The sequence below is a fragment of the Ahaetulla prasina genome, chromosome 2 (genome assembly GCF_028640845.1).
Source record: "Ahaetulla prasina isolate Xishuangbanna chromosome 2, ASM2864084v1, whole genome shotgun sequence".
Taxonomy (NCBI): domain Eukaryota; kingdom Metazoa; phylum Chordata; class Lepidosauria; order Squamata; family Colubridae; genus Ahaetulla; species Ahaetulla prasina.
In genome coordinates this window covers 1,300,480-1,326,347 of record NC_080540.1, presented here as the reverse complement: position 1 = coordinate 1,326,347, position 25,868 = coordinate 1,300,480, and the positions used below count along the sequence as shown (strand labels likewise).

Sequence of the window (25,868 nt, the reverse complement as noted above, 5' to 3'; positions counted from 1 at the left end):
TGATGCTTCCATTTTCTTGCTAAAAGAATTTTTCTCATCCAAAATTTGCATTTTTTGTTTTTTAAAAAAGGTCATTTTCAGTTTGTAAAGCCACTCCCTTCTTTTAGCAATACCACAAAGGCCTTTAATGTCCCAAGATGCAAATGGGCTTAGCCCGAAAAAAGACAACAACCCACCCCTGAAATGTTGCTATTTGTCTGCATGGAAACCTGACCAGATCCCAGGTTGGAATTACAAATAACCATTTAAACATTGGTTGTTCTTAAGCATCATAGAATAGAATAGAATAGAATAGAATAGAATAGAATAGAATAGAATAGAATAGAATAGAATTTTTTATTGGCCAAGTATGATTGGACACACAAAGAATTTGTCTTGGTGCATATGCTCTCAGTGTACATAAAAGAAAAGAATAAAAGATTTTTATTTATTTATTTTTATTTTATTTATTTTGTCACAACAATATATGTAGGTATCATACAAAAAGTATATAGTATATAAACACATATATGAGTAAATATAAGGAGGTATAAGCATATATATATAGGAAGAAGAAAAGAAAAACAATAGGACAGGAATGGTAGGCACGTTTGTGCCTTACACTATGGTCCTCTTAGGAATGGGGTGAGGTCAATAGTAGAAAGTTTTTTGGTTAAAGCTTTTAGGATTATGGGAAGAGACCACAGAGTCAGGTAAAGTATTCCAAGCACTGATGATTCTGTTACAGTAGTATTTTCTGCAATCTAGATTAAAGCGGTTGACATTAAGTTTAAATCTATTGGTTGCTCTTGTATTATTGCAATTAAAGCTGAAGTAGTCTTTAACAGGAAGGACATTACAATAGATGATTCTGTGAGTTAAACTTAGGTCTTGTCAAGGCGGAGTTCAAGTTTTCTAAGCCTAGCCTCTGGGCCGGCGGTGGCATGACCCAGCAGGCCCGGCGGGTGAGTGGCCTACTCCAGCTGGTGGCCTGGCTCAGCGGCCATGAAGAGACCCGATGGTTACCTTCTCTACCACTCTGAGGGTTATCTACGGGCCTAGGGGACGCCCTCCCTATCATCTTGAGGGCGTCTATGGCCGTCTGTGGGGGCTCCTGTGAGTCCTTTGCCCCCCCCCCCGGATATTGGGAGAGGGGCGTCTCGTCGGTGGAGCGGCTGGTCCATTAGGCACGTATTTTCAGCCTTTTTGCCAACTTATAGGACGATCACGGGCCGTGTGGGCACCTTTTTTACCATCTTAGAGGACGCCTAAGGGCTGACTGCAAGGGGACCTTTTGAAGATCTTTGGCCCCAGTGGGGGAACTGAGGTTGGTCCTGGACAATCCTAGCTTGACTATTGTAGGACTTCATCCTTTCCCCCTTCCCTTCGTCCATAGTCCACCCCTCGGGATAGGAGGGGTTGGTGCTCTGACTTAATCATGGCGGCTTTTCACCCACCAGAACTATCTCGTCTGTTTTCCACCTGGATTACTGGTGTGTCAATTTCCATCTTGACAGGTCCAGGATGGGTCTGCTTGCGGACTCTCATCATGCGGACATTTACAGCGGCTGACCTTCTTGCCTGAGATTCCCTCTCTCGGGTTTGGCCCTCCACACTATCGAGGCCCATCTTGAGGCAGGTTTGGAACCCCGAGGTTGGCATGCCAAGAATAGGAGACTCAGGGTTTTTAATTAATTGTTTTAATAGATTTTTAAGGAATTTTAATGGGAATTTTAAGGGGAGGTGGGGGAGGGAGGGATCTGACGGGTGGGGAGAGAACCCGTCGGGAGGATCAGCCCCTGTGCTTGTTGGCACTACTCCATCTGGTCTGAAGGCAGGGGAGGCTCAGTTCCAGGATTAGAGGACTTTCAATCATGCGGTAAGTGGGAGAGGCAGATATGGCGGAGGGCGTGTCGAGATCTGGGAGCACGTGTTCGATGTCTGAAAGCGATCACGTGCTCCGGCCCCAGTCCCTACCCGTTCCTCGGCGGCCATGATCCTCAGAGCTTGGATCTTGACTGATGTTGTGTAATGCCGGTCCGTGGCTAATAAAGCTCCCTGATTTGCGACCTTATTCAGGGGAGTCCGGACCTGATGGGCATTCGGAGACCTAGTTGGGGCCAGAGGGTCCCCTTGTTGAGTTGTGCCCTCAGATTTCGAGCATTTCATCAGCCGAGGGCCCAAGGTAGGGGTGGGGGTGGCGGTTGTTATTAAGGAAGATCTAGAGCCGAGGAGGCCACTGTTCCTCAGATTGCCGGCTGTGAATCCTCTATGTGCGGTGGGGCCATAGGAATCAGTTGGGCTTGTTGATCGCGTACCTGGCTCCTTGCTGCGTGACCACAGCCCTGCCTGAGCTGTTGGAGGTGCTTGCCGCGGTGGCGGTTGAGACCCCCAGACTTGTAGTCATGGGGGATTTCAACCTGCCATCAACCCGACTTGTCATCGGCGGCAGCTCAGGAGTTCAAACTTCCATGGCGGCCTTGGACCTGATTCGAGTAAATGATGGCCCCTCGCTTTTCGGGGTGTACGCTGGACTTGATTTTATCTCTGGACAGTGGTTAAATGATCTGGAATTAGATGATTTAGTAACAGAACCAATGTCATGGTCCGATCATTTTCTCCTTCGCCTAGACTTCCGAACCGCCACTCACCGCCGCGGGAGGCGGAACCTATCGTTGGTTCCGTCCCAGGCGCCTGATGGACCCTGAGAGGTTCCTGGCGGGCTTGGGCCATTTCCTGAGGATCTGGCCACGGCGACTGAGGAACTAGTCGTGGCCTGGGAACAGGCAGCGGCTGGGGCCTTGGACCGTGTCGCGCCTTTGCGACCTCTGACCCGGCGCAGATCTCGCCCGGCCTTGGTTCTCCGAGGGGCTGAGGAGATGGCGCGGAGAAGGCGCCTAAGCACTTGGAGGTCCAGTCGTTCGAGGCTGATCGGACACTAGTTAGGTCCTATTCTAGGACCTACCTAGTGGCAATGAGGAGGCGGCGTTCCTCGCCTCCACCCTCATTGCGTCGGCAGATAACCGCCCGGCCGCCCTGTTTGGTGACCGCTCTCTCCTTCATCAGGAGGTGCGGGATGACCCGTTGCAGGGACGAGCCGAGGAGTTTAGTGGTTATCTATACGATAAAATCGCTCAGCTCCGGGGCGGTCTGGACGAGTGGGATAATCAAGCGAGGGAGAGGAGACCGCGTCTTGTTGAGCCGGTTTGGGATGAGTTTGACCCTGTGGCTCCGAGGGGCGTGGACAGGTTGTTGGGGAGGCTTCACGCCACGACATGTTTACTGGACCGTGTCCTTCCTGGCTGGTACTGGCCACTCAGGAGGTGACACGAGGCTGGCTCAGAGGATTATCAGCGCTTCTTTGCTGGAAGGGTTTTCCTGCCGCCTTGAAAAGGCGGTGGTGAGACCCTCCTCAAAAGCCCTCCTGGACCCAGCTATTTTGGGAAATTATCGTCCAGTCTCAACCTTCGCCGTTGCGAAGGTTGTAGAAAATGCTGTGGTCGACAGCTACCCCAATACCTGGATGAAGCCGTCTATCTAGACCCGTTCCAGTCCGGACTTTCGACCCGGATACAGCACGGAGACAGCTTTGGTCGCATTGGTGGATGATCTCTGGCGGGCCAGGGACAGGGGTACTCCTCTGCCCTGGTCCTATTAGACCTCTCAGCGGCTTTTGATACCATCGACCATGGTATCTTGCTGCGCCGGTTGAGGATTGGGAGTGGGAGGCATCGTGTATGGTGGTTCTCCTCCTATCTCTCCGACGGTGCATGAGCAGTGTTGACAGGGGGCAGAGGTCGGCGCGAGGTGCCTCACTTGTGGGGTCCCGCGAAGTCGATTCTCTCGCCCCTGCTGTTCAACATCTACATGAAACCGTTGGGTGAGATCATCAGTGGCTTGGGTGAGATATCAACAATGCGCTGATGACACCCAGCTGTACTTTTCCACGGGCCACCCCAATGAAGTTGTTGAAGTGCTGTCGGTGTTTGGAAGCCGTGCGGGTCTGGATGGGGAGAAACAGGCTCAAGCTTAATCCTCCAAGGCGGAGTGGCTGTGGATGCCGGCATCTCGATTCAGTCAACTGCAGCCGCAGTTGACTGTTGGAAGCGAGTTATTGGCCCCAAAGGACAGGGTGCGCAACTTGGGTGTCCTCCTGGATGATCGGCTGTCGTTTGAAGATCATTTGTGGCCGTCTCCAGGAGGGCCTTCCTCAGGATTCGCCTGGTTCGGCAGTTCGCCCCTTCCTTGATCGGGATGCCTTGTGCACAGTCACTCATCGCTCGTTACCTCTCGCTTGGATTATTGTAATGCTCTCTACATGGGGCTCCCCACAAGTGCACTCGGAGGCTTCAGTTGGTCAGAATGCAGCTGCGCGGGTGATAGAGGAGCTACGCGTAGCTCCCATGTAACACCGCTCCTCGTCCCAATAAATCTTATTAAAGAGAATGCCGTGGAAGTCATTCAGAGGAATTTGTTTTTTGACAACTGACAGGGAACATGACACACATTCTAGGAAATCAATTGAGCAATTATTCCTACTGACTGCTGGCGATCAGAGACAGAGGCAGACCTCAGTGTCCCACACAAATGCGGAGGCTGCCCTTGATGTTCATGGTGGTGACCCCACAGACTCTCAAAATATGCCAAATTCTTGGTCAAATGCATCAGTTAACCAACAGAATCTAGTTTTTGGTGTCAATGGTACCCAGCATAATTATCTTCCATTAAATGCCCCTACTGTGAACTCGTAGGGACAATACGAAGACCAATGCAAGAAAAATACATTAAGTGTTCTGTCATGGACTGTAGCTGGGTGGTACCTAAATAACTCCCATCCTCTGTTAGATGATCAGGATATCATTTTGGTTCAAGAGACTGCTAAATGGTTCTCACTCACATAAGGTAGACCCAAGGCCAGGCAGAGGCCCAGGAAGACTGAAGGGAGGGCTGGTAGATTCATGTTCACCGACTTGAGAGCAGGGCCCCTTCTTCTTGCCCCTTTAAAGCATATGGTTAGGATGGCCCTTCTCCTCAAGATGGACCCTGTCCGGCTTTTAGCCGTTCGTGTTTATCTTCCGCCATCGCTAAGAAAAGCTGACACCACTGCAGCAGTGGAGGGAATTTTTTGTTTACATTTATCCCCCGCCCTCCCCCCAAGACTCAGGGCGGCTTACAGTGTATAAGGCAATAGTCTCATTCTATTTGTATATTTTTACAAAGTCAACTTATTGCCCCCCCAACAATCTGGGTCCTCATTTTACCTACCTTATAAAGGATGGAAGGCTGAGTCAACCTTGGGCCGGGCTCGAACCTGCAGTAATTGCAGGCTTTGTGTTCTTAATAACAGGCTTTACCTGCCTACGCTATTCAGCCGGTTCTCCCTGGTTCGCTAGAACCGGCTGAATTGCCTGGGCCTGGGCCTCCTCGCCTCCTCGGGAGGGTTTCCCAGGATCCCAGCCTCTTTCTCCCCCAAGGAGCACTTTCGGCCCCTCCCAGCTCCCCTTTTCTGGGGGTCTCCTTCCCCCTCCGCTTAGGGATCTGGGACCCCCCCCCACAACAACATCAGGGGGAGCCCAGCAGAGCCCATGGATGCTGCTGCCCCACAAACGCCCCCAAAGAGAGGGGAGAAAGAGGCGGATGCTCCCAGGCCCAGAGGAGGAATCGGTGGGTCTGGGGGCTGGGAGGAGGAGGTTTTTTGGACTTAGGAATTGGGAGGGCCCAAAAAGAACAGGAGGGCCAATGGGAATTCCCCCTTGTCCAGCGTCATCGGTCTCCGGGCAGAGTCTCCCTGGACTGATGGAGGCGATAGTTCCGCACAGAGAGAGAAGCAGAGGAAGGGGGAGAGGGACCCGTTCAGTCGCGGGAGGGGCTGCATTTTAGGGGGCAGTTTCATGCCAGCTCCGGAGGGCCGCGTGGGCTTCCTTTTGGGGTCCCCCTTGTTAGATTCGGGCAATAACGAGGCAGGAGACCAGGATAGTGACAACAGCTCTTTACTATATGGTGAACCCAGTGGCCAGTGCCCTGGAAAACCTCTCCTTATATACAGTTTAGCCGGTGGCTTCAACCAATCAGCAACGTGCTTTTTTCCCGCCAAAACTTTTAAAGATACATTACACTCCTTCCCTCCCAGAAAACACTTTACCACTATTTACATAATATTTACATCTTATTTTTCGACGTAATCACGCAAGTAGACTGGCCTCCTGACTCTTCTTGTAAAATATTTTTGGACACGTTCAATTGTATTGATGTCAGAGATGTGGTGAGGGTTCCAAACAGGCGAACTGTATTCTAGAATTGGTCTAGCAAATGTTTTATATGCTCTGGTTAGTAGTGTGGTGTTTTTGGAAAAGAAGCTACGCAAGATTAGGTTTACAACTCTTAGAGCTTTTTTTGCTATGTAGTTGCAGTGGGCTTTGGCACTTAGATCATTTGACATGAAAACTCCAAGGTCTTTAACGGGATGGGGGTCGTCTGTAAGGTAATGTCCATCTAGTATGTATTTAGTTTTTGGGTTCTTTTTTCCTATATGTAAGACTGAGCATTTGCTGGTTGAAATTTGGAGCTGCCAATTTTTAGACCAAGCGGATAGATGATCAAGGTCGTTTTGAATGATAGAAGTATTGTCTGTGGTGTTAAATAGTTTGACATCATCAGCAAAGAGAACACAATTACTTGAGATGTGGTCACAGAGATCATTAATGTATAGTATTAATAATAATAATAATAATAATAATAATAATAATGATGATGATGATGATGATGATGATGATGATGATGATGATGTTTTAATTTGTATACCGCCCTTCTCCAGAAGGACTCAGGTATAAAGAGTGTTGGTCCAAGGACGTTCATCAAGGTACAACATTTACAACACAATTGATGGTCAATATATCAATATAAATCATAAGGATTGCCAGCAACAAAGTTACAGTCATACAGTCATAAGTGGAAAGAGATTGGTGATGGGAACTATGAGAAGATTAATAGTAGTGCAGATTTAGTAAATAGTTTGACAGTGTTGAGGGAATTATTTGTTTAGCAGAGTGATGGTCTTTGGGAAAAAACTGTTCTTGTGTCTAGTTGTTCTGGTGTGCAGTGCTCTGTAGCGTCGTTTTGGGGGTAGGAGTTGAAACAGTTTATGTCCAGGATGCGAGGGATCTGCAAATATTTTCACGGCCCTCTTCTTGATTCGTGCAGTATACAGGTCCTCAATGGAAGGCAGGTTGGTAGCAATTATTTTTTCTGCAGTTCTAATTATCCTTCGAAGTCTGTATCTTTCTTGTTGGGTTGCAGAACCGAACCAGACAGTTATAGAGGTGCAAATGACAGACTCAATAATTCCTCTGTAGAACTGAATCAGCAGCTCCTTGGGCAGTTTGAGCTTACTGAGTTGGCGCAGAAAGAACATTCTTTGTTGTCCTTTTTTAATAATGTTTTTGATGTTAGCTGTCCATTTTAGATCTTGCGATATGATAGAATCTAGAAATTTAAAGGTTTCTACTGTTGATACTGTGTTGTCTAGTATTGTGAGAGGTGGAAGTATGGAAGGGTTTCTCCTAAAGTCTACCACCATTTCTACGATTTTGAGTGTTCAGTTCCAGATTGTTTTGGTTGCACCACAAGGCTAGTCGTTCGACCTCTCGTCTATATGCTAACGAGACCAATCACTGTTGTGTCATCTGCGAACTTCAGTAGCTTAACAGATGGATCGTTGGAGATGCAGTCATTGGTATACAGAGAGAAGAGAAGTGGGGAGAGCACACAGCCTTGGGGGACCCCTGTGCTAATTGTACAGGTATTTGATGTGATCTTGCTTAGCTTCACCTTCTGCTTCCTGTTTGTTAGGAAGCTTGTGATCCACTTACAAGTCTGTTCCTGTACCTGTAGCTGGTTTAGCTTAGTTAGAAGAGTGTCTGGAATGATGGTATTGAATGGTGAACTAAAGTCTACAAAGAGGACCCTTGCATAGGTCTTTGGAGACTCAAGATGTTGTAGGATGCAGTGCAGAGCCATATTAACAGCATCATCTGTTGATCTATTTGCTCGGTATGCAAATTGCAAGGGGTCTAACAGTGGATCCGTGATGGTTTTCAGGTAGGAAAGCACTAGCCTTTCAAAGGTTTTCATGACTACAGATGTTAAAGCAACTGGTCTGTAGTCATTCAGTTCCTTGATGATGGGCTTCTTCGGCACTGGGATGATGGTAGAGCGTTTGAAGCAAGAAGGAACATAACACATCTCTAGTGATTTATTGAAAATATGGGTGAAGATGGGGGCCAATTGGTCAGCACAGACTTTTAAGCAAGGAGGAGTTATCTTGTCTGGGCCTGGAGCTTTTCCTGGCTTTTGTCTGTGAAATAGGTCCTGCACTTCCTTTTCTGTGATCACTAGGGGTTGTGAACCCAATGGGATGGGATCAGTTGTAGGAGGCTTGGCTGTTGTTGGTGTGTCTGAGATGGGGGTTGTGGAGATAGGTGGCTGTAGTTTCCTTTCAAACCTGCAGTAAAACTCATTCAGGTCATCTGCTAGTTGTTGATTACCTTCAGCCTGGGAAGGAGGTTTACCATAGCCGGTCATATTTTTAAGAGTTTTCCACATGTTTGCTAGTTCATTTGCTGAAAACTGATTCTTTAGCTTTTCAGAGTAGCTTCTTTTTGCTGCTCTGATCTCCCTTGTTAGTGCATTTCTGGCCTGATTGTACAGCATTTTATCACCTTTTCTGTTGGCTTCCTCTTTGGAATGTCGTAGCTGTTAGATTTGGGCAATAACGAGGCAGGAGACCAGGATAGTGACAACAGCTCTTTACTATATGGTGAACCCAGCAGCCAGTGCTGGGAAAAACCTCTCTTTATATACAGTTTAGCCGGGGGCTTCAACCAATCAGCAACGTGCTAATTTCCCGCCAAAACTTTTAAAGATACATTACACTCCTTCCCTCCCAGAAAACACTTTACCAATATCTACATAACATTTACATCTTATTTCTCAACGTAATCACGCAAGTAGACTGGGCGTCTCCTGACTCTCTTCGGACCTCAATTCATTCTGGGAGTGAGTCGAGCTGACGGAGGACTGTTTGTTCCTCTCAGCTCCTCCTCTAGGCCATCCGGCCCTGGATTATTGCAGTCGTCCCTGCTGTCTTCAGGAGGAACCGGTTGGCGTCGCTGGACCTCCTGGAACAGATAAGTCCGCGTTTGCCCGGGTTTGAGTTAGTGTGTATTCAAACATTGGATAGTCAGGGCCTGTTTCATCTGACTCTGTTTTTACGGTTATCGTTTCCTTATTTGGTCTATGTGGCGCTTCCATACCCGACCATCCTCTATCTCTACTAGATATGATTTTGGTCCTGTTGTCTCTAGGATTTTTTCCTGCTAACCAGGTCGGGCCTCGCTGTAGTTGTGTGCCCACACTAGATCGCCTACTGCCATCTCTCTTGTTTTACCGTGTGCCCTTTGTAACCGTCTGGTGTGTAGTTTGGGTTTAAATGGTCCAATGGGCACCTAAGCTTCCGTCCATTAGTAGCTCTGCGGGCTGCTCGAGTTGTTACACAGGGGTTCTGTGTTGGACTGCTAGGAATGTATCGATTTTGTTTGCCAATCGCCTGGCCTGATTCTGGACAATGCTTCTTTTGCGCTCCGAGCGGAGCGTTCTGCAAGGCCGTTAAATCGCAGGGTGGAAAGGCGCCGAGAGGACATGCGGATGCCCTCCTCTGCCAAGTACCCCTCAAACTGGGTTGCCGTGGTGCGGGCCGTTGTCGGAGACTAACGTGTCGGGCAACCCGTGGGTTACAAATAGGTGCCGTGGGACTGAAATCACGGCCTCGGCTGTCATGGATCTCATGAGAATGATTTCCAGCCATTTGGAGTAGGCATCGACTACTACCAGAAAGGTTTGGCCGTGGAAGGGCGGCAAAATCGATATGGATCCTAGACCAGGGGCCCTGGGGTCTCTCCATTCGAATAGGGGCCGTTGGGGTAGCGGTCTGGACTCCTGGCAGGCCTGGCATTTCCCTACCCTTTCAGCAATTTCCGAGTCCATTAAGGGCCACCACACATAGCTTCTCGCTAGACCCTTCATTCTCACGATCCCTGGGTGACCTTCGTGAAGGAGATCCAATACCTTTTCCTCAATTTCTCTGGGATCACCACTCGATCCCCCATGCAGGCACCCCTTGAGCTGAGAGTTCCCCATGTTTTTACAAACTCTTTAAACCGCTCGCCCAGCGGCCAACCTCTTGTACCCAACCAATTACAGTTCTTATTGTAATGTCCTTGTCTGGCCTTGAGCCACCTCTTTGGATGTGACTGGGCCAGAGTCCAAGAGTCAATTGTAGAACTGGTATCCCGGTGGGGTCTTGATAGTCTCTGGTAGCGGGCATCTGCTCAGGCGTCTGCATGCCCTAATTCCTTCCTGGCGGTGTAGTAATTTGTAAGAATCGCTGCCAGGAAGATAGTCCATCGGGTCAGTCTGGGCGAAAGTGCCACGCAGGCGTTGGTGATCGCCTGCCAGCAACAGAGTCTATGGTCCGTGATGATTTCAAAGTCACGACCAAATACATACTCATGGAATTTCTTTACTCCGGAGACTATAGCCAAGGCTTCCTTATCAAGCTGGCTATAATTCCTTTCAGTTGATGACATGGTTGGGAGTAATATGCAATAGGGGCTTCTGTGCCATTTGGTAACCTGTGGCTGAGCACAGCCCCACCCATAGGAGATGCATCGCAGCTTAACACTAATGGCAGCGTGCCATTGTATTGGATAAGGAGGCTATCACTTGATAGGAGATTCTTTACCCTTGAATGCCCTAGCTTCCGCCTTTCCCCAAGACCATGCAGCCGTCTTTGCTAGTAATTTATGCAGCGGCTCGGCTACTGTTGCCTTATTCCTTAAGAATACCGTAGAAGTTGACCAGACCTAAGAATGCCTGTAACTCCGTTTTGTTCTTTGGAACCGGGCCTTCCTGATGGCCCGTGCCTTGCTCTCAGTGGGGTGAATCCTTCCCTGTCTATCCGGTGGCCCAGGAATTCCACAGACTCAACCCCGATCTGGCATTTGTTCAATTTAACTGTGAGACCGGCAGACGGAAAATGCCCAAAACTTTTCGCAGCCTTGCTCTAATTCCTCTAGATTCTCAGCGGATACCAGTACATCGTCAAAGTATGGTACCACCCTGGTAGGCCCTGCAATAGCCGCTCCATTAGGTTCTGAAATAACCCTGGAGCCACACTAACCCCAAACTGTAACGGGTGCACTTAAAAGCCCTCTGTGAGTCACAATTGTCTGCGCTTGGCTGTGCTGCTATCTACGGGCAGCTGTTGATAGGCTTGGGCCAAGTCTAGCTTGGCAAAAACTTGCCCTTGCCCTATTGAGTGCAGTAAGTGCTGTACCACTGGGGGAGGTAAGCACTCTTTGCAACGCTTTGTTAAGCGTTGCCTTATAATCAGTGCAAATCCGGACCGACCCGTCCGGTTTGACTGGGGTGACTATAGGGTCTCCCACTTAGCATGGTCAATTGGCACTAATTCCCTGGTTTACTAGCTTGTCCAGTTCGGTCAATCCTGGGCTTTAGGGTGACGGGACCCTCCTAGCCTTTACGGATAGGGGCAACTTGGGGTCTAAGTTAAAGAGATAGGGGTCCCGTGTACTTGCCCAGGCAGTCTCTGGCGTCCCCAAATTCTTTCACGAGTGCGTCTTTGAGGTTGACTTCGTTTCTGAAGATTCAGTCACTCCCATGCCCAATGCTCGGAACCAGTCCAGTCCCAACAAGCTTGGCGGTCCCATCGACTATGGTGATGGGCAGAGTTTTCTTGTAATGTCCATACTCGCGTGGACGGACGTTACCCCTCGAACAGGGATGCGATTCCTTGGTAGTCTTGTACCTTTAATTTCTGTGTTCAGCTTGCGCTTTCGATGGTAAGGCTTTCACGAGTGTCCCAGGACATGATCGTGATCGCTGAACCTGTGTCCACCTCAATCGGCACGGCACCCCTCAATCTTTGGCTTAAAGATTTTCTTCTCTAGGCGTGTTTCCTGACCCACTCTCACGGTCGTCTGATTCAACCGCCTTTTTGAATTGACCAATCACGGGCGCTTGCGTTCCGCGCTCTGATTGGTCGGTTTGAATTTTGGCGGGAAGGTTGGGGTGCTCGACAGACCTGTGCTAGGTGCCCCTTCCTTCGCACCACCGACATGTCGCATCCTTGAATTTGCATTGTTGTCGTTGGTGTTGCCCTCCGCAACTTGCGCAGTCACGGTCTTCTTTCTCCGGCCTCCCGGTGTGGAAGACTCCTTCCTCTTCCTCACCGTCCGACTCAGCCTGGACCTCCCTCGTTGTGGACCGGGTTGATTCGCACTAACCCGTTGGTGCGAGCGGCTTTTTGTAGAGTTTCTGCGCTTGGGTAGACATCGTGAGCCTGGCTTCATCAAGGCGTTTGCCAGCGTTAGGTTGCTTTTAGACAACCCGCCTCCATAAGCGGATGTCCCTGACCCCACGGATGAGTTGCTCCAGCAATGCCTCATCTAAGTCTCGGTACTCGCAGTGTTTTGAGGCTTTCCTCAGGCCATGTATGCGCTGATGGACTCGCCCTCTTGTCTGCTCTCCCGAATTGAACCGTTGTGCGTACTTGGAGCGTTGGTGCATAATGGGCTTTCAATAGAGTCTGCAGAGTTTGCCACGGTACCGACTGTACGGCGTTGGCTCCATCCAGGATTCTGCGGTGTAAAAACTTCTGGACCGCAGTGGCTCAGGAAATACATCGTTTCCTGTTGTCTGAAACTCCTTGAAGTTCGTTAGCCTCGAAACACTCAAACAGCCATGTATGACCCCCATTTTTCCTTGGCTGGGTCGAATGGCGCTGGCGGTGTGTAGCCGGACATCGCTGCTTTCCGCCCCTTGTTTGCTGGGTTCGCGTCTTCCTGGTGAGTTCAGCTCTTTTCCTGGCGCTCTTAGCCTCGAGATCCCATCCTCGTCGCCAGTGTTAGATTCGGGCAATAACGAGGCAGGAGACCAGGATAGTGACAACAGCTCTTTACTATATGGTGAACCCAGCAGCCAGTGCTGGGAAAAACCTCTCTTTATATACAGTTTAGCCGGGGGCTTCAACCAATCAGCAACGTGCTAATTTCCCGCCAAAACTTTTAAAGATACATTACAGTAGCTGCTTAAGTTTAGGTGTGAACCAAAGTTTGTTGTTACTGTATATTCGCAAGTTCCTTGTAGGTACACATAGGTCTTCACAGAAGCTGACATATGATGTTACAGTATCTGTGAGTTCATCCAGGTCTGCAGAGGTATCTTTAAAAATATTCCAATCAGTGCAGTCAAAACATGCCTGTAGCTTTAATTCTGATTCCTCCGTCCAGGTCTTCACTGATTTAATTGTTGGTTTTGTGGTTTTAAGTCTTTGCCTGTAAGCAGGTACAAGGTGAATCATGCAATGATCAGAGTGTCCTACAGCTGCACGTGGTAAAGACCGATAAGCATCTTTTAGTGTTGTGTAGCAATGGTCTAGAGTATTCTTGGCTCTGGTGGGACAACTGACGTGCTGAAAGTATTTTGGTAGTTCTTTCCTTAAGTTTGCCTTGTTTAGATCTCCCAAAACAATGGCCAGTGAATCAGGGTGTTTGGCTTCAGCCTCCATGATTTGGTCAGCTAGAGTTCGTAATGCCTTGTTTACCAGTGCTTTGGTCGCACTGGTGGATGATAGGGGTTACTCCTCTGCCCTGGTCCTATTAGACCTCTCAGCGGCTTTTGATACCATCAACCATGGTATCCTGCTGCGCCGGTTGGAGGGGTTGGGAGTGGGAGGCGCCGTTTATCGGTGGTTCTCCTCCTACCTCTCTGATCGGATGCAGACGGTGTTGACAGGGGGGCAGAGATCGACTCCAAGGTGCCTCATGTGGCCGCGGGGTCGATTCTCTCACCCCTCCTGTTCAACATCTATATGAAGCCGCTGGGTGAGATCATCAGTGGCTTTGGCGTGAGATACCAACTGTACGCTGATGATACCCAGCTGTACTTTTCCACCCCAGGCCACCCCAGTGAAGCTGTCGAAGTGCTGTCCCGGTGTCTGGAAGCCGTATGGGTCTGGATGGGGAGGAACAGGCTCAAACTTAATCCCTCCAAGACGGAGTGGCTGTGGATGCCGGCACCTCGGTACAGTCAGCTGCAGATGCGGCTGTCTGTCGGGGGTGAATTATTGGCCCCGATGGAGAAGGTACGCAACTTGGGCGTGCTCCTGGATGATCGGTTGTCCTTTGAAGACCATTTGGCAACCGTCTCCAGGAGAGCATTTTATCAGGTTCGCCTGATCCGCCAGTTGCGTCCCTTCCTGGACCGGGATGCCTTATGCACAGTCACTCATGCTCTCGTTACCTCTCGCCTGGACTACTGCAATGCTCTACATGGGGCTCCTTGAAGAGCACCCGGAGACTTCAGCTAGATCAGAACGCGCTGCGCGGGTTATTGAGGGAGCGCCTCGAGCTCCACATAACACCTATCCTGCGCAGACTGCACTGGCTACCTGTTGTTTTCGGGTGCGCCTGGTATTGGTTACCACCTTTAAAGCGCTCCATGGCTTAGGACCGGCTATCTACGGGACCGTCTACTGCCGGCTTCTATCTCCCATCGTCTGCGTTCCCACAGAGAGGACTCCTCAGGGTGCCGTCAGCCAAACAGTGTTGACTGGCGGCCCCAGGAGGGCTTCTCTGTGGGGGCTCACCTGTGGAACGAACTTCCCTCGGACTTCGACAATTACCTGACCTTAGGACCTTCTACGAACTTAAAACGTATTTATTTCGTATGGCTGGACTAGCCTGATTTTTATCTTTATTGGATGGGTTTTTAAAATTTTGTGATTTTATGGGGGAGTATGTTTTTTTTTTAACATTTGGGCATTTAAATTAGTTTTTTAAGGGATGTTTTTAATTATTGTGTGTATTTATATTTTATCTGCCTGTTCACCACCCTGAGTCCTTCGGGAGAAGGGCGTATACTAAAAAAAATATTATTATTATTATTATTATTATTATTATTATTATTATTATTATTATTATTATTATTATTATTATTATTATTATTATTATTATTATTACACAGGCTTGAGGTGGGACATAAACAGCAATTAGAAGAAATGAGGAAAATTCACGAGGAGAATAGTATGGATTGCAGTTGATAATTAAAGTCTCTAAATTGTTGTCACAGAATTTGTAAATTACTTTTAAATCTTGACACAGTTGTTGTTAATATATAGGCATAAGCCTCCTCCTTTCTTTTTACCAGATGTTTCTGTAATTCTGTCTGATCGTTCAATCTGAAACCCTGGAATGTTCAGGCTGCTATCTTCAATTGATTCATTTAACCAGGTTTCAGAGAAGCATAGGACTGCTGAATTGCGAAAATTTATTTATTTATTTATTATTCGTATTTTTATACCGCCCTTCTCCGAAGACTCAGAATAGTATTTGTTTAAGAGGAGTATTTTATCCATCTTATTTGCAAGTGAACGTATATTTGTTAGGAAAATTGAAGGCAGAGGAGTTTTAATGCGATTTCTTAATCTGTTTAAGATCCCAGCTCGTTTACCTCTCTTCCTTCGCTTCCGTCATTTGGTTTTTTTTAGTAATCCATGGCTCCGTGGGAATTGCCTCCTCCTGTGTTACAATCTCCTCCATGTTTGTAAAGACAGGCGGGGGTGAGATCAAAGAAAGCTGCTCCTTAAAGAAATGTTGCTTAATTTTTAGCAGATGGTCACGTGAGTAGGAAATCCGTAGTGAGTCACAGAGAACAATTAGAAATAACGAAACCATTAGAGAGCATTTCACCGAGGCAGCCTTCGTCAGCGCCATCTTGGGTTTGTCATAGAATTTACTGTTAATAAGAAAATCCCTCAAGAGAAAAAAAAATGTTTAGCAAAAGACTCAAGAGTTGGGATGGATCCATTGTCAACTCTCTTGGGGGGCTCATGCAGACTAAACCCCCCCATTAATCCATCCAAGAGTTTACAAAGGTTACAGACTAACAAGAGTTGGAAGGGACCTTGTAGGTCATCTAGTCCAACCCCCCACCCAAGCACTACATCATTTCTGACAAATGGTAGTTGGAGCATTGGTTGAAGGAGGAGATCAAGAGGGATTCTCTCCAAGGTTCTGCTGTGATCCTGGGATCTGCCTGATCTCCTCAGCCTCCAACTGCCCCCACCTTCCCTTTCCTAGAGATCCCCTCTGGATCCATTCCACCAGTGGGGAAATCTGAACCGGTTTGCTGCTGGTTCGCTGGCTGCGCATGTCCGCTGTGCACCAAGCACTCCATGTACGTATGTCAAGCACACACTGTATGTGCGCATGCGCATACTGCCCATGTGTGTACATGAAAGCATGCAGTCAAAAAGGCTTGGGAAGGTAAGTGAAACAGCGAGGGAGGGAATCAGCTGTACTGCGCGATTTAGCTTCACTAGAAAATAAGATTTTCTGCCTTCTAGCAAAGATAAACCCTGCGGCACAGCTGATCATCGGAAATACTGCTTCGAACTGGTAGCTTCTTAGTTTTTATCACCTGAACCGGAGTGAACCGGTAGCGTTTCACCCCTGACTTAAAAGATATAATATTTTTAGGAGTAAAAGCGGATGTTGGCCTGAACTAACCAACTTGGTCTTCTGTTCTGGGCCCTTCTGTTCCTCCTTCTCCTCCTTCCCTCCAGCCAAGCCCACCGTCACCATCTCCCCCACCAAGATGGACCCCACTTCCCCCAACACCATCCTCTTCTGCACCGCGACAGACTTTTACCCCGTGGAGATCGAGGTCCAGTGGTTCAAGAACGGGCAGCCAGAGAAGGAGGGTGTGGCCTTTGGGGAGGAGCTCCAGAACGGAGACTGGACCTACCAGCTCCAGGTGATGCTGGAGACCCAACCCCAGCGGGGGGACGTCTACACTTGCAAGGTGGAGCACGCCAGCCTGGAGGCCCCCATCACTGTCCAGTGGGGTAAGCCCCTCCCCTCCCTCCCCTCCTGCACTGGGGACCCCATCCTGCCCTGAGAAGTGGGAGAAAGACTCTCCCTGTGGGAAAAACCAGAATGGACCCTCCTGGGGGAAGGTGGGCCTGATCCTCCTGCTCAGGTGAGGCTCCTTCTCCTTCCCCAGAGCCCCGTTCCTCCAGCTCTGCCAGGAGCAAACTCTGGACGGGGATCATGGGGGCCGTGATAGGAGTGGCCTTCCTGGCTGTGGGGCTCTTCTCCTACCTGAAGAGCAAGAAAGGTGAGTCTGGGGGGCTGGAGGGGAGGTTGTGGGGAGGGGACCATCTAGGGGAGGCCTCTCATCAAGCTTAGCAGGTGGCCAAGAGGGGCCCCTTGAGGAATATTTGTGGCAGCTTCTCTTGTTTGTGGGGCTATAAGTGAAGCTCACACAACCTATTATGGGCTATCGATGGGGAGGGGGACCCCCTGAGTCCTCCAGCTGATGAAGGGTTCTGATTGGGTCTTTTTCTCCTTCCAGCAACTCCCATCCAACCACCTGCAGGTGAGTTTCTCCTCTTCTTCCCTCATTTCAGCCCCTCCTAAAAGTTATAAATTCCTTAATTGTTTCTTTTTTAAAATAATGTGGATACAGCAAATTTTTGGATTTTGGGCAGCTTTTCCTTACAGAGATCTGAAAAAGGATTGCAATCAAAAACAAAAGCACACACAAATGCTAAAATCTGGCCCAGAATTTTTCCAAGTTTTGGGAAATTGCAAAAGGGAAGAGAAGGAGGGGGCCATTCCTTCCCATTCCTCCCTTGGGGAAGGAACACCCTTGGTTTACATCCCCCAACCCATTTTTTAAGCTCCCCACCCACCCATTCTGTTAGGCTCACTGTGGAGGGGGGTTCCCAAGGTTATTCAGGCATGGGGACAAATTCCACCCCTGTGGCTATTTTAAAAGAGGGGAGTCCCATGCGACTGTGCACTGCAGTATTGTAGGCCACTTCAGCAAATGACAGGAGATCTGTCCAGCTAAATTACTGATAATTAACATAGCATCTCAGGCAGAGATGGGTTTCAGCAGGTTCTGACCAGTTCTGGAGAACCGGTAGTGGAAATTTTGAGTAGTTCGGAGAACCAGCAAATACCACCTCTGACTGGCCCCGCCCCCATCTATTCTCTGCCTCCCGAGTCCCAGCTGATCGGGAAGAAATGGGGATTTTGCAGTAACCGTCCCCTGACACGCCCACCAAGCCACACCCACAGAACCGGTAGTAAAAAATTTTGAAACCCACCACTGATCTCAGGTATTGTTCTATTATTGCGTTAGCTCGTTCTCAAGCTCCATCCGCACTTGGATGGGAAGGTGGAGCTAAGTCCTTGAGAAGATCCTATTGTCTAAATGAATTCCCTCCAAAACTTCACCCTGAACTGGACCTTCCCTCCCTCCAGTCGGAGATGATCCTTCTTGGCACCCCATGCAGATTCCTTTGGGTTCATTAGTTGGAGCCTTGACAGGCTGTTCTTCCTGGTCCCCCTTTTCCTTCTGAAAATTCACACAATTTCTGCTCAAGTGACCCCAGGCTCCCCCCTTTGCTGCCACCCCTATTGTAGCCCCATCTTCATATGAAACGTCTGCAGGGAGGGGGAGGGGGGAAGAGAGAGGGCCTCCCCTCTTGATTAAACCCCTAATTAAGTCAATTAGAGAGAATCCCAGAAGTCCCTGGAGATGAAATGGGGAGGAATTCGTGGTCCTTCCCAGCCTTTTCCTCCCTGAAATGGGCGGATTCTCCCTCTATCCGTCCCTGCCTGTCAATCACCCCCCTGCAGTGGGGGCCTGCCTGCGGGTGGGGGCTGAAAAGGAAGAAAAATATGTGATTTGCAGTAAATGTTTCTCTTTATATTTTAATTTTCTTCCCCATCTCTTTTTTTACAGCACTCATGAATTAATTCTGCTCTCTGATGCAAAAGGATTTTTTTTTTTCTTTAGTCGCTGATGACCCTTTGTCCCGTTTGCAACCTGTTAAAAATGGAGGCTGAAGGTGGCAAGTTGAAGGTGGGGAAAGGAGGAGAATGGCAGCCTGGACGTTCTTCTGCTGAGACCCCCTCCCCTCCAAACTTCCTCTGGGGCACCCATTTCTTGGGAAGGGAGGGTTGGAGACCATCTAGACTGTCCCCAGGGATACTCGGCTGACCTGTAACTCTAGTCCCCTCATCTCTCCTGGCTTTGAACCCACAGCAGCTTCATCTCCATCACTCTTCCTTCGAATCACTTCCCTTCCCTTTGCTGTAAAAGAATAAACTTCTGATGTAAGAAACCCTGGAATCCTTCCTTCCTTCTTTATTTTTATTTTTTATTTATTTATTATTTTATTTATTTTATTTGTCGTAACAATATATACAAGCATTGCAGAAAGGGTTATATAATATATGAACGTATATATGAGGAGAAACGAGGTACTATAAACATATATATACATAGGGGAAGAAACAATAGGACAGGAACGGTAGGCACGTTTGTGCTCTTATGCACGCCCCTTAGAGTCCTCTTAGGAAAGTGGTGAGGTCAACCGTGGACAGTTTTTGAGTGAAGCCTTTGGGGTTATGAGAAGAAACCACAGAGTCAGGTAATGCATTCCAAGCATATACAATTCTGTTACAGAAATCGTGTTTTCTGCAATCTAAACTGGAGCGGTTGACATTGAGTTTAAATCTGTTGGTAGCTCTTGTGATATTGTTATTGAAACTAAAAAAGTCATTGACAGGAAGGGCATTACAACGGATGATTTTAAACCAGATCCTGTCGAAGGCGACGAAGTTCCAAGTTTTCTAGACCCAGGATATCAAGTCTGATGGAATAAGGTATTTTATTAGTTTCGGAGGAGTGGAGAATTCTTCTCGTAAAATACCTTTGGACACGCTCAACTGTGTTGATGTCAGATATATGGTATGGGTTCCAGACAGGAGAGCAGTAATCAAGAACTGGCCTAACAAATGTTTTATATGCTCTGGTCAGTAGCGTGGTGTTTTTTTAAAAGAAGCTACATAAAATTAAGTTAACAACTCTTAGAGCCTTCTTAGCTATATAGTTGCAGTGGGCTTTGGCACTTAAATCGTTAGATGTAAAAACTCCAAGGTCTTTGACAGGGTGAGGGTCATCTGCGAGGCAATGTCCATCAAGCATTGGGTTCTTTCTTCCAATATGCAAGACTGAGCATTTACTGGTTGAGATTTGTAGTTGCCAAATTTTAGACCAAGCAGTTAGATGATCAAGGTCCTTTTGAATTGTGGATGTATTGTCAGTGGTGTTGAAAAGTTTGACACCATCAGCAAAGAGAACACAGTTACTTGAGATATGATTACAAAGATCATTTATGTATATTATAAAGAAAGTAGGTCCAAGAACGCTACCTTGAGGAACACCACTCTTGACAGGAACAGGATTTGATAGAGCATTACCAATTTTAACTATTTGTTGTCTGTTTGACAGAAAAGCAGATATCCAGTTGTGTAAGGGTCCTGAAATGCCATAGGATTTTAATTTTAGGAGAAGTTTATCATGTACTACTGAGTCAAAAGCTTTACAGAAGTCTATGTATATTGCATCTATTGATTTACCTAGATCAGGATTTGTAGTCCATAGGTTTTTACAGTGGAGAAGTTGTAAATTGCATGATAATTTTTTCCTGAAGCTAAATTGTTTATCTGAGAGAAGGTTGTGTATTTCTAAGTGCAAGGTAATGGATTGGTTGATGATGGATTCCATAACCTTGCAGGTGACGCAACATAGGGAGATTGGTCTGTAATTATCAACTAAACTGGGGTCGCCTTTTTTGAAAACTGGAATGACTCATTTCTTCTAATTGCTGTTTATGTCCCACCACAAGCCTGTGTAAACGAGGCATTACGAACTCTAGCTGACCAAATCATGGAGGCTGAAGCCAAACACCCTGATTCACTGGCCATTGTTTTGGGAGATCTAAACAAGGCAAACTTAAGGAAAGAACTACCAAAATACTTTCAGCATGTCAATTGTCCCACCAGAGGCAAGAATACTCTAGACCACTGCTACACAACACTAAAAGATGCCTATCGGCCTTTACCACGTGCAGCTATAGGACACTCTGATCATTGCATGATTCACCTTGTACCTGCTTACAGGCAAAGACTTAAAGCCATAAAACCAATAATTAAATCAGTGAAAACCTGGACGGAGGAATCAGAATTAAAGCTACAGGCATGTTTTGACTGCACTGATTGGAATATTTTTAAAGATACCTCTGCAGACCTGGATGAACTCACAGATACTGTAACATCATATGTCAGCTTCTGTGAAGACCTATGTGTACCTACAAGGATCTAGTGAATACACAGTATTGACTAGCCTTGGTTTACAACTAAACTTAAGCAGCTACGACATTCCAAAGAGGAAGCCTACAGAAAAGGTGATAAAATGCTGTACAATCAGGCCAGAAATGCACTAACAAGGGAGATAAGAGCAGCAAAAAGAAGCTACTCTGAAAAGCTAAAGAATCAATTTTCAGCAAATGAACCAGCAAACATGTGGAAAACTCTTAAAAATATCACCGGCTATGGCAAACCTCCTTCCCAGGCTGAAGGTAATCAACAACTGTCAGATGACCTGAATGAGTTTTACTGCAGGTTTGAAAGGAAACTACAGCCACCTATCTCCACAACCCCCATCTCAGACACACCAACAACAGCCAAGCCTCCTACAACTGACCCCATTTCATTGGGTTCCACAACTAGTGATCACAGAAAAGGAAGTGCAGGACCTATTTCACAGACAAAAGCCAGGAAAAGCTCCAGGCCCAGACAAGATAACTCCTTCTTGCTTAAAAGTCTGTGCTGACCAATTATTTCATCTTCACCCATATTTTCAATAAATCACTAGAGATGTGCTATGTTCCTTCTTGCTTCAAACGCTCTACCATCATCCCAGTGCCGAAGAAGCCCACCATCATGGAACTGAATGACTACAGACCAGTTGCTCTAACATCTGTAGTCATGAAAACCTTTGAAAGGCTAGTGCTTTCCTACCTGAAAACCATCACGAATCCGCTCTTAGACCCCTTGCAATTTGCATACCGAGCAAATAGATCAACAGATGATGCTGTTAATATGGCTCTGCACTACATCCTACAACATCTTGAGTCTCCAAAGACCTATGCAAGGGTCCTTTTTGTAGACTTTAGTTCAGCATTCAATACCATCATTCCAGACATTCTTCTAACTAAGCTAAACCAGCTACAGGTACCGGAACAGACTTGTAAGTGGATCACAAGCTTCCTAACAAACAGGAAGCAGCAGGTGTGTTGCGATATTATGCCATATGAACCCCTTTATGAAACTGGTTATAAAATTACTTATGTGCAAATATAAGCATGAGCAAGTTTTGAGAAATTGCTTATGTGCAAAAATATCAGCATAGGTAAGTCTGGCTAATTGTTATCATGTAAGCAGAAATCTGTTTGATGCCAAGGTTGCAAAGATGGTTGCCAGTAAATGTAACAACACCTATGAGATAGCCACAGAACATTCCTTCTCTGATAAGGTCAGCTTCACAGAGCTTCAAAGAAGTTTGCTCCTACACACAATTATATGAGATTTATTAGTATGTAGTCAGGATGTTTCAAGATGTATTTCTGTTTGCTGTACCACGTAGGCAAAAAGCGGAGAACAAAGAACCACTTCATGGTAAAACTCCTCCCAAGAATCATGATCTTTCTCCCAAAATCATAGGCTTGTGGATGTGCTTGCAGTCACGTGTTCACGTGTTGAATATATGCTAATATGTAACCTCCCCTGCTTACCTTTTGTAACCACCCATTTTTACCTATACACAATAAAAGAGTTTGTCTCGGGCTAGCTCGGGGCTTGCTCACCCGAGGAGAATTGAACTCGCGTCTTCGTTCTCACTCCGTCCGGTGCGGATTGGCCGGACGATCTCGTGGCGAGCCCGCTGGCCGCGAGAAAAGCCACAACTGGTGACCCCGACGTGATTTGATCCATGGTCCTAGTTGTTCGACTTGACGCCCCCATACTTTCGCCAGTGAGGCATTCCAGTCGTCAGACTTAGTAAGTATGGGGAAAGGGTTGTCCAAGGGCCAGGTTGCGCACCTCCAAGAACTTGGAGACCTTGTCAAGGCTGCAAAAATTATCTGTACGAACCATGGCAAACCTTTACCCTCAATTTCAGCGAATGATCTAGTCAAATTATTGAAATTCATTTGGCAAAAGTGTCCCACTTATCCCCCTTCAGGGGATATTACATCTAAAAAATGGAGGCGCATATTGAAATATTTAAATGACCCCCCTAAAGCCAATTATGATTTGATTGTAACTTGTCAGGTAATTGTTACTAGCCTGGAGATTTATGAAAAGGCTATCAGAGATTCGAGCGATGCCATGGCGCTCAACGCTGCATCTCCTCCTCCATACAAGGATGCCTCCACGCAGCAAAAATCTCTTGAGATAAAATGTTCCAACATTGCCTCTTTAACTGAAACATCTCCACCATCTGCCCCCCCTCCGCCTCCGCCAACTGCGGACGGGGAGACCTCATCTCATTCTGCTCTCGCAGCTGGACTGAAGAGAGCGATGGCAACGGGGGACCTTTCCTTAGAGGATTTGCAAATGTTTCCTGTTGGCCTTATAGATGACCCGCAAAATCCTAATCAAAAAATTCGAGGTCATCAACCCCTTGATTTCAAAATGGTTAAAGATCTTAAAAGGGCAGTGGCAGAATATGGGATTCAGAGTCCTTATACCAGGGGTTTGCTTACTTCCATGGCCAATGGTCATGAATTGATTCCGGAAGATTGGAAAAATATTGCCTCTATGCTTCTTTCCTCTTCGCAATTTCTGATTTTTGAATCTGTTTGGCGGCAAGGGGTAAGAGTGGCGGTGGCCCGCGGGAACCTCCCGGCCGGCATCACCGCTGACCATCTTCTAGGGGAAGGTGCTGTTAATACCATTGCATTGCAAGCTGCTTCCCCCCGTACCCTGTTCCCTCCACTTAATGCCATAATCTTATCTGCCTTTCTCAAAGTGGATGACCCTAAGTCATCCATCTCCTCTTTTGCTTCTATCCGCCAGAAACCCAATGAGTTGTATTCTGGTTTCATTGACAAGTTGACCCAAGCGGTTGTTCGCCAGGTTGACAATGAGGAGGCTAGGACCGAATTGGTCAAACGTCTCGCATATGAAAATGCGAATACGGATTGTCAGAAGATCCTTCATCCCCTCCTTTCCAATCCTGTGCTGAACCTTGCTGATTACCTTAAAGCATGTCACAAGGTTGGCTCCACTGCCTTCCAAATGGAGGCGTTGGCCGCTGCTTTGCAACCATCGGGCCAACGTCCTTCAGGCAATTGTTTCAATTGTGGCAAGCCCGGACATTTTAAATCGAGATGCCGCGCTCCCGGCGGCGGTGCCTTTTCAGATGCCCGACATCAAGTTGGAAAACCAAATAGGGTCTGTCCTAAGTGCAAGAAAGGATTTCACTGGGCTAGCAATTGCCATGTCTCCCCCCCAGTCTCGGGAAACTAGATAAGGGGTTTTCAGCTAGCCCCGCGCCCAAGGCTGAGGATGATTACTCAGAATTACCTCCAGACATCATTGAACTCACAGCGGCTGAATCGGTCATTGCTCCCCTCCCCGCAACCGTTTATTTCGTTCCTCTTAAACCTGCTATCGCAGTCCCTGAACCAGAAATCACCCCTGCTATAATTTTTCCCCATCGTAATTTGGTTGTGCAGGGTGTCCTTGCTTCACCATTCCTTCGAAATTCTGAAGACCTTTCCTCTCTTGCTTTGGCTTTCATGGTCACCGTAGAGGTTTACATTAATGAAGGGGATATTGTTGCTACTATGATTCCTCTCCCCTCTCCCCCCGCTATTACTACTTCCTTTCCGCCTGATGTTCTAACTATACAGAAGCCACTAAGAAGTCGCCCGGTTGTCAATTTTGTAATACAAGGACAATCCTTTTTTGGTCTTTTAGATACCGGTGCGGACGTATCGGTAATCCGCTCTGAAGAATGGCCCCCCGCCTGGCCCACTGACTCCTCTCCAGCAGTCCGTGGTGGCGGGGGCGTTCAGCACAGGTCAGCAGAAATTGGCTTCCAGTGAAATCCCCGGACTCTCCCACGATCGCTTTTGTCAGGCCTGTTATTCTTCCTTTGCACATAAATTTATGGGGGCGAGATCTTATGCAGCAGTTTCACGCTAGACTAACTCTTGACTGATAATGATTTTCTCTGCTCCTGCTCCGCTTCCTCTTTCCTAAAATCTGAAACCCGGTGTGGGTGGATCAATGGCCACTAACTCAGGAAAACTTGCTGCACTTCATTCGCTTGTACAAGAGCAGCTTCAGGAAGGACATATTGAGCCTTCCCTAAGTCCTTACAATACCCCCGTCTTTGTAATCAAAAAGAAATCGGGAAAATGGAGGTTCCTTCAGGATCTCCGTAAAATCAATACTATTATTCACCCAATGGGGGCGCTACAATGCGGCCTCCCCAATCCAAATTTGATTCCTAAAGATTACGACCTCTTAATCATTGACTTAAAGGATTGCTTCTTTTCTATTCCTTTGCACCCTAAAGATAAACAATTATTCGCTTTCACAGTCCCGGTTTTTAATAATGCTAAACCCACAACTAGATACCAATGGAAGGTCCTCCCACAGGGAATGATCAATAGTCCTGTGATTTGTCAATATCATGTAGATAAAATTCTCCAACCTTTTCGTTCTTTGTTCCCTTCTTTTCTTGTGTATCATTATATGGATGACATTCTTGTCGCTGCACCTGGGCCCCCAGGCACAGTCAAACAGCAATTGCCAAAACTCTTACACACCCTTCAGAAGGGTGGCCTTACTGTTGCCCCAGAAAAAATTCAATCCCAC

General features: G+C 47.4%; 1 protein-coding gene across 5 annotated transcripts in view; it reads left to right on the top strand.

Moving 5' to 3' along the window:
* The window catches only part of LOC131192807 (H-2 class II histocompatibility antigen, E-S beta chain-like), a 142,254-nt gene that overhangs the window by 9,436 nt on the left and 106,950 nt on the right, over positions 1-25,868 (top strand). The window contains exons 3-6 of one of the 5 annotated variants that reach the window (XM_058172345.1): positions 16,682-16,963; positions 17,122-17,235; positions 17,473-17,496; positions 18,928-19,250. The exons of 3 other annotated variants lie outside the window; for them this stretch is intronic. In XM_058172345.1, coding sequence (XP_058028328.1) covers positions 16,682-16,963; positions 17,122-17,235; positions 17,473-17,496; positions 18,928-18,977 — 470 coding nt within the window. In that variant the 3' untranslated portion in view covers positions 18,978-19,250. Of the gene's footprint in view, positions 1-16,681; positions 16,964-17,121; positions 17,236-17,472; positions 17,497-18,873; positions 19,251-25,868 lie in introns of those variants that run through there. One more of the 5 variants, XM_058172351.1, reaches the window with a different exon arrangement.